This window comes from Apis dorsata, unplaced genomic scaffold, assembly GCF_000469605.1.
Source record: "Apis dorsata unplaced genomic scaffold, Apis dorsata 1.3 scaffold_489, whole genome shotgun sequence".
Classification (NCBI taxonomy): Eukaryota; Metazoa; Arthropoda; class Insecta; order Hymenoptera; family Apidae; genus Apis; species Apis dorsata.
The window spans coordinates 164,768-174,312 of NW_006263723.1; the positions used below are offsets into that span (position 1 = coordinate 164,768).

A 9,545-nucleotide genomic window follows, 5' to 3' on the forward strand; every position below is an offset into this window, starting at 1 on the left:
CAATGATATAGAATGGTCGGAAGAATAAAAATCGTGGCCGAATATTTTCCAATATTTTCCTATCCTATAGAGAAAGAGAAACAAAGAGAAGGGAAGAAGCGAGCGTGAGCGAGCGAGTGGATTGAAACGAGAGAGAGAAACGTAGGGAGCAAACAAAAGTAGACAGACGAGGAAAAAGATCTTCCATTGCCATTTTCATCGAGAAAAAAAAAACGAAAGAAAGACACAAAAGAATTACACACATATACGAAGAAAACACTTGAAGTCACACACTTACGCGTATACTCCTATTATCTCTTAATTCATCCCCCTCTCTTTCTCTCTCTCTCTCTCTCTCTCTCTTTCTCTCTCTTTCTCTTTCTCTATTTATTAAACGTATTTATTAAATATATATCTATATATATGTATCTATATATCAAATATATATATATATATATAGATATAATATATATAATATTAAATCTCGTATTGTTTTTTGTGCGCTTTTATATCGCTGTTTGCCAGCTTCGGTCACAAATATTCAAGTATTCTTCGAGTTCCTCTCTCTCTCTTTCTCTTTCTCTCTTTTTCTCTCTTTCTCTCTTTCTCTCTTCGTTCTCCATTTCTCCAACCTCTCCCTCCTACATCCTCTAATTATCATCCTTGAACACTTTGTACACGCACGTCTAGCCACACGAAAACCACCGTCACCGTGCACACACCGATTATCCGCTTAATTATCGTGTTATCGGTTATCGTTCAGAGGCGAATTGCACATTTTACCCTTTGATCATTTTGCTGATTTGTTTCTGGTACACGTTGATAGGCTCACTGAAATCACCTCCTGCTCTTTTTTTTTTTTTTTCAATTTTGGTTTCTAATTTTTCACGTAGGAAAAAAATATTTAACCTGTGTAAATTTCCGAATAATGGTCGATGGAGCTTGATATTGAATATATTGCAGAAGATTGATCTGAAAGGAGAGAATGTTTCGTGAAATTTTCGTCGAATTCGTTATGTTGTGATAATATGTTATTTCGATAATACGTCAGATCTTATATCTTTCGAATGCATGAATTTCCAAAAAAAAAAGAACGAGATTTCATATCCATCCTCTTTTTTCTCCATTAATCTTCACTTACAATTTACAATTTAAATATTCAACCTCTGTGCAATTATAACGGAAGATTTAAAAAATTGCTGAACTCTCGAAGCAGCAATCTGTGCAAACAATCTAAAAAAAAAATCTCATCAATCAGAAAAAATTCCTCGAGGATAATTCCTCGAGATAATGATCATCGTTCCAATTTTCTTAAGGAAAGAATAATTAATCAACACCGGTCTATTTTCGGTTTCGGAAAATATTGTTCAACGTTTTCGCGTTTTAACATGTCGCATGATTAACATTCTTATCTAGATAGACCTTTGTATCTTCCAAAGCACGCGCTCACACCTGGAAATTAACGTTAATTTCGCTCTCGTGTCTGGCATCCAGTTGTTAACTAATCTATAGTTTAGATAATAGAAATCGTCTCGTTCGAACAAGATCAACAATGTTCGAACAATCGAAGAAAGAAATCGAAGGTTCTCGATTCACGATTCTTTTGACACGACGACGATTAATCACGCGGCACAGGCCAATCAATCATCCGAAGATCGCGTCTATTCCTGGCTGGATAGATACGTCTTATTTACTGCTGCACATTATCGATTCTAATCGATTCTGTTTAATTCATCGCGAGGCGAATCCCGTTTCTCGTAAATTTGGATATTCGACGAGAGTGTGGAACGGAAATGTGTCGTCCAGATTTAATTTTCGATTCATATTTTATAAGATCGGTTCGATTTTGACAGTTTCGCAAGAATAGAATCGTAATATTGGATATTGAGAAGCATGAAATAATTCACCCATATTTCGTTCCATCATTTTTAAGAGGAAGGAAATTAATGGTCTTCGAATTCGAATCAACTTGGGATAAATTTACATACGGGAAGCGGATCATCCGGTATCATTCCACTATTTTTGGAAAGAAAATTAATGGATACTGGCTTCGTTTACAGAAGAGAACGTAGATCAAAATGGATTTCTTTAAATACTACGTAACTACTGATGATATCCCAACTTTGAAATTTATTCAGAAAACACGCGTAAAAAGAAAATGTTTCCTTCAAGAGGATATTTAACCCAACCTTTGAGATACTTTTAACTCTCTTTTTCTCGTTTACATTCGCTTCTTTTTCTTCTAGGATCATCATGAACCGAGACTTAAAGTTGAAAAAGAAAGAATCGATGATTTTATCCTATTTTATTAAATTTCAACCGAGCCATTATTTTATTTCTCTCCATCTTCACATTTCATCGTTCTCCTTTTTTTTGTTTCTCGATAGTTTGTAAATCGCTTCCGCGATATAATACTCAGATGTAAGCTCGAAACAGTTCCGGTTCGTGTCAAAGGGAAGCTCGATTTTCAATTGCAGGCGGGTAGATAAATTGCCCGATAAGGTTAGAGCATGATTTCGTTCGTGACAAAGAGCCTGTTTTATCGGGCGAGCATGCTGGTTGTTTTTCTAATATCTTTCTTCCTGTTCCGAGATCCAACGTGGAAGATCCGCGAGAGGAAGGGAGCGATCGCGATAAATTAATCGTGTAATTACATTTTTTTCAACAGCGTAATCGTCCTCAAAGGGTTGAAAAATAACAATGGAGATTTAAAATATGATTTCCGGCCTTGCTTAAATTCCAAGTTTCCAATTTTTCGACACTTTCTAAAGAGTTTTATAAACTTTCCACTCTCTTCTATGGTAATATTACCCGATTAAAATTTTACCCGGAGGAGGAGATCGTATATTTTTCATCGACTTTTTAGAATTAAGTAATTCCCTGCTTCGATGAATTTTTTTTTTTTTCCTCCGGAATATCGACGTTGAAAATTTGCAATTATTATTCGGTTTAATAGAGGTATATAATTACTTTTACACGTATATCGATGTTATCTAGAAGTTTTTAAAAGAACATTAAGTACAAAGTAAAAATATCCTTCTCGATAAGCTTTATTATCCTCCATTTTCAAAAACCCCTAGAAGTGGATTGGACAAATGTGAAGAAAGTCTAGGGGATTTCACGGTGTTCGAACTTGATTCCTTGAAATATCTCTAGAGATGGATTCCGGAGAGTGAAACGAAGGGGCGTGATCGTGATTTCGTTTTAACTGGATTAACGTTGAAACTCGTGCCGCGATGGGTGAAAGATTTCTCGTAAGAGTGATCTGAGCGTGGATTAATTTCCTGAAAGAGGAGAAAGCGGCAGGCGCGGTGATTCCGTGGCTGGTCGCGCATTGCACGCCAACCTTAATTTTCCGAAAGCCGATAAGGCTTTAAGGAGGTTTTCGCCAAGATCGCGATCTCGCCGTCACGAGAACTGCCTCGCTTCGGGACGAGAACGCCCCCCTTTTTTCGTTATCCTCGAGAAAAATCGCTGGGCGAAAAATAGAATCGATTCTTTTACATTTTAAATTTTTATTCCAATCATCTTTTCCGAGGGAAATTTCGAAAATTCGTTCAATTTGTCGTCTTCGTTGTCAATTCTTTTTTTTTTTTTTAATCGAAAATGATCGAATTGGCGTTCGTAATTTTAATTGTACTTGTTCAAATATTATTGTGGGGAAATATTCGATGAATATAGATCTCGTAATTCTTTGGAAAAATCGTTAGGAGAAATATATTTAGTTCCAGTAATATTTTATAACGTCGTAAATTTTGAAAATAAATTTAATATCATAACGTCATTGTTTTCCTATTTTTTTAAAATTCCAATAACAGCTCAAGACGTTAATTCGTGTCATTTATGTCACGTTTAAAATTAAGAATTCGTTCACATTAAAAATTTTCGTTCACGCTAAAATAATACAAAATTTTTTACATGAAACGTTATTACAGCACAATATCCAATATATCGCGGATCAAAATAATCCCCTGCCTCGTACTTCCATGTTATTTTACAACTAGCTAAAAATACGCTTGAACTTATGAACTGACCTCATAGCAAAGGATCAAAAATAGTGAAATAGCGTCGAGCAACGCGCTCGTTCGATTTCTCTCCTTCCTGCAAAATTTATTTCTCGTTTCCCTCCCCCTCCTACCCACCCGGTTCGTGATATTTCACCACTCGAAGCCTTCAATTTCGAAACAATGACGACAGAGAAAGTTCCTGCAGAAAACCATGTGGCGAGATTCGAAATAGGGCGAGAGCCTGCCTTCTATTCGCGATGCAAATCGATTTGTCGATTATTCGATTCCTTCCCCCCCTCATCCCTCGCGTTCTCGAGCCCGAGGCATTGTCACTACGGACCTGCCTTATCGACATTATGCTGATTTCCCAAGTGGATCGCGTCGAAGCGACTCGTCGTAAGAAATTCGATGAAAAATAAGGGACAAACGACGCTTTTCCACCAAGCTGAAATCTCGCTTACGGACGATCGTTGTTCTTTCAACGCGTATATACGCTCTCTCCTCCTTCTCTTTTCTTTTTTTTTTTTTCCTTATTTCTTTACCATGGCTTCTCCAAGGGAAATTTAATTTTTTTCTAAAACGGAAGTGGAAAATGAAGTAATGTAAAACATCGTAAACATCAAGATAGTGGTAATAAGATAAATTTGAAAGTTTGTTGGAAAATTATTCGAAGCTTTGTGAATAGTTAGAGAAAAGTTTTCTATATATTTAGAAAAAAAAATTTATAACTTTATATTGTGCATCGTGATTATGAATTATCGTTTTTCTCGGAAAATTTTGATCGATTACATTTTGTATTCACGCACAACGCGTATGATGTACGCGCACAGTTCATCTATTTTAATAAATTTCTGTATCGAGTCGATAAATTTTGCGATTAACATCTGTTTTTTCCTTTAAATAATCCGTCATTTTGAAATGACGAATTGATTTCCGCCCGGTGAACGTGAATCGAGAGAGATTGAAAGGCTTTGCGCCGGTCGGAACAAGTCATCTGGAGAATTATCCACGCAGAAATATTGTTTAATAACGTTCAGCGATACGGTTTATTGTTTACTATGACACGTACATCGAGTTCTATCGGTTGCGTTCATTCTCGTCGAATTTTCCTCGTTGATTGCGGGGAGGAGAAAATAATCGTTGGTTAAAATAATTTTTCTTCGGGGAGTAAGGATGTTTCAAATTTTTAACGATGACGATGGAAAAAAGAGAGAAAGGAGAAGAATAAAAATTTCAGGACGAAAGTGGGTAGGAAGTAGGAGATTAAAATATTCAAAAGTTCAAAATGCATGTTTCTAAAAATTCCACTGCATAATTTATAAACTTGCAGGAAAACTTCTAGGACTCGAATCTTCCGGTCGAATGAGTTTGTCCCAAGAATTTTTCGCCAAACAAATTCCCATTTCTCCTTTCGATCGAGATTTTTTAATATAAAAATTCTCAATCAGTCGAAAGTATTGAATATCTTTCGCGTGACTATTGGTCATCCAATATCCAATTAACTTCCTTCAATAATTTTTATTGATCGTTAAGCTTAAACTTATCCCAAAATTTCCACCGTCGAGGATCCGAAACGATTTCGAAATCTTTCGCAAATCTCAAAACTCGGCCCCAATCCTCGATTAAAACCAAACAGCTCCTCCCCCTAAACCACCCCTCGATTAATTAATGAGAAATGGTGGCTCTCGATTATTCGAGAGGAATTCTCCACAGGGCAATTCAATTTTCTTCCATCGATTCGATTACAGTGGAACGAGTTACGATGTTTCTTGAGAGAGGGATGAAGACAGAGGAAACAAGCTCCTCTCCCCCTACCTGTATTACGCGGGGAATACGATAACTTTGCACTCTATCCACCCCCTCCTTTCGCGTTTCTTCGAGAGCAGAGGCCGTATTTGATTTGACTTTAATACGATTTCTCAGCGATGGCGACAGTCTGGATACACGTAACCGCTCCTGGCAGAAACGAGAGGGGACCGAGACGAGAGGAAGTTGATTATCCATCCACGTCTCTGTCTCTCTCTTTCTCTCTTCCCTCTCTGCCTGAAATTAATTTCCTCGGGTGAGAAACACGTTTCGTTTTCGAATCGAAGCACAGACTCAATTTATTTATCTTTTGAAAATTATTGAGTTTTCGAATCCTTCGAATTCGAAAGAATTAAATATAATTATCGTTAAAATTTAATTTAGTTCAGGTTTGTTCAAAATTTGATTCAAGTGTACGACAGGTTATAAGTCTCTCTCTCTCTCTTTCTCTCTCTCTCTTTCTGTGAAAAGGTTGAAATGAGTTATGGTTCAGGGAAATTAAAGTCAGGAATTAAGGGCGTATAAAGATTCGAGGATATATTATATTTCTCCGACAGTATCAACGAAGGTGTGAGCGTGTCAGCATCATATATTTTACAATCAATAAGAGTAAGAATTTCCCTCGAAGATTCATAGCCCATCTCGATGCTTTTCCAATTTATTTTTTTTTCTTCTTCTTTTTCCTCTTATCGAACGTTTCTATTCAAAGCGATTGCACACGACGAATGGCACACACGAGCACACACGGCACATACACACACAAACACACACACCTGATTATTCGATACCGTCTCAAAATCATCCTTTCCCATCATCCCAGTGTTTCTAACCTCCTTTATGTCATATCTTTAATTTTCTTTTTCTCGTACACGCACCTCTCGGTACAAAGCAAGAGTCTTTAATATGATATGACGATGACCATGATGACATGACACGATATGATATGATATGATAATGAGATGATTAATGTGACCATGACCATGATTTCTTACCATGATTTTATATTTACTTATTTGTTGCACGTTGTTTGGTGCGTCTCCGTAAGCAGTATGACGCGCTCGCAGACTCTCTGGCAAACCGACATTTCGGCAAATATCGTGCTTTTTATCCGTCTCCATCCGTATTTATGAACGAGTGCTCTCCTTCGCCGCCCTTCTTACATCTCTCCCTCTTCGTGATAACGCGAATAACAACATTTCCCCTTACCTTTAAAGTAAAATCTTAATCGCTTTGAGAAAAAAATTTGTTGAAAATTTAAATTTAGAAGAAAAAGAAAAAGGATTATTTTTCAAATATTGAGCATCGCTTGAGAACTTTTTGCTCATCGTCGCCGATGAAAACTCATCCGGTTTATTGTTTCCACGAATTTCGTAAAGACGTAGGGAGGACCATGATGGGACGCGCGCCGAAAGAAATTCCGCAAAACTTTTCGTTTCGCCCCTCGAGGCAGCGTCTCGAGAGTGGATCTCGAGAATTAATTAGCGGCAGACGGCCATTGTACGGCGAGAGATTCGAGAAATAAACGGAAGAATAGGTTTAAGAGTTGAAAAAGACGAGGACCGAAAGATGAAAGAGGGGGCCGAGAAACGCGAAAAGAAACTCGAAAGAATCTCTCGTATTTCGTTCGCGTATAGTTGAATGAAAAGTCGGTCGAATCGGCACGAATTCGATTTAAATACGCGTGGAAAGGTTTCCCACGCGAGTTGCACGCGGAGCACCCCCACGAAAAATGCACTCGTTGGCCTCGAAGGCCGTTTCAAAAAAAATCGCCTTTTCCTCTCACCTCTTCTTTCTTTCTTTCTTTCTTTCGATATCTTACCCTCCTAATATTATCACTACTATTATTATATTTTCTATTCTCCCTTGTTTAACATCTTCACCTTTTATTTTATTATTTTCTTTCTTTCCTTTTCTTTTTTTTCTTTCTTTCTTTCTTTTTTTTTTTTTTAATTCGTATTAATAGACACGAATGAAAATTTTGTACAAGCGTTACAAGAAAAGCACGAAATGTCGGGCCTGCCAGTCGGCTGTTTGCCGAGCGCTGGCAGTCTGTAAGTTGAGTTTAATGCATGTTGTTTTGTCTGTCCTTGCATGCAGGGATTCGGTTTTGTAACATTCGCAAATAGTGCTGACGCGGACCGGGCACGTGAGAGGCTACACGGCACCGTGGTTGAGGGCAGAAAGATTGAGGTGTGCATGAACATTCTTATACTTATATATATATATACATACATATATATATGTATACATTCGCCATTAATTCATTTATATACACGTGTTGTACTTATTTTTGCAGGTGCACAGCGGGAAGCGCGGACGAGCGACTCTGCACGCTCGTTCGCGCTACTCGCTCAGATAATATATTATTTCAAATTAATCAACAGGCGACCAGCGATTGCTTCTATCGATCTTCTTTATTTATTTATTTATTTATTTACTTATTTATTTATTTATTTATTTATTTCCCCCTCCTTTTCTTTCTCGTAGCTAACAATACTACAATGTCGAACGCTGCTTCTAATTGAATTTCTAAAAACGTTGGTCGCCTATTTGAGATACTTGAATCTTAGATATTTAAGCAAATCGCGGGGATCTCGTGCTCGTAAATAATTTTTCTTTTTTTTCTAATTTAATATCCATCCATATTAAAATTCTTGGAATTTTTCGAAGGTATGCATACATTTCTCTAACGATGACAAGTTTTTTTACCAGCACGAGCTACGCGACTAATTTTAAGCAAGAAAAACGGTTCCGATCGACAGACACGCTTGCGCCTCTCGAGCGAGAAAAATCCCACTGTTTCGAACACTGTTTTTCGGAGCAGAGAGTTTTCGAATTTTCGCGGAGCCACGGAGTCCCTCTTTCCGGTTATTTATCGGTTATTTTATCGCGGTGGTTAATCGAGGGATAATTGCGGGGACAGGGAAGGATAGATAGATTGGGGAGCGCATTCTGGGTCAATCCGGATCGAGCACTCGAGGACTCGAGTGCCATCGATCGATTGGTACTTGGAGTGTGTCGAGAGATTCGCGATCCTGACTCCTGTCGAGTCACTCGATCACACTCCATTTTTTGGGGACTCTAAATGATCTACAATATGATCCATACCGTCCGGATCGTTTTAAAAATATAGATATAGATCAAATTTAAATTCCAATCCCTTTTTAACCATCAATTATTTGAGACTCGTTGAAACGATATTTTTCCTAAAAAAAAAAAAAAATTACAAATTTCTTTCGTGCATATATGGACGAATGGCTCCGTAAAAAATAAGTGGCGAGGATCGTGGCAATGGCGCGATTCAAGGATCGCGTGATCAATTCAAATTCAAAAACGAGTCGAATATTCGGAATATCGATCGACGATCCCCTCTCCCTTTCAATAGTTTAATCGTTATTGATCGAAACGTGATGTCTGGCACAATGTCGATATCCGGCAATAGCAACTTAATCTGATTGGATAATGCGATTAATCGAGCGAACGAAACGTTGCTTCGAACGCGTTGGCACACCGGCGTGGCCAGAATCACTGTTGCGTCACCGTTCCTTTATGAGCCAACTTATTTATAGACGAATCAACTTCTGTGTAAATTGATTTATAGAAATTCGCGCGCGTACAAAAATTCGAATTATGATATCGTTTTTCTCGATATATTTATACGATATATTTATATTTCGCGATTACACGTGTCTTACGATTCTCTCTTTTTTTTTATTTTTTCCTTCTTTTTTTTTTTTTTTTTTTTTTTTTTTT

General features: G+C 37.5%; 1 protein-coding gene across 1 annotated transcript in view; it reads left to right on the forward strand.

The window, feature by feature from the left end:
- The window catches only part of LOC102679125 (RNA binding protein fox-1 homolog 3-like), a 196,766-nt gene that overhangs the window by 115,064 nt on the left and 72,157 nt on the right, over positions 1–9,545 (forward strand). Inside the window, exon 6 of the mRNA XM_031512651.1 lies at positions 7,890–7,982. Within this exon, the coding sequence (XP_031368511.1) occupies positions 7,890–7,982 (93 nt within the window). The remainder of the gene's footprint in view (positions 1–7,889; positions 7,983–9,545) is intronic.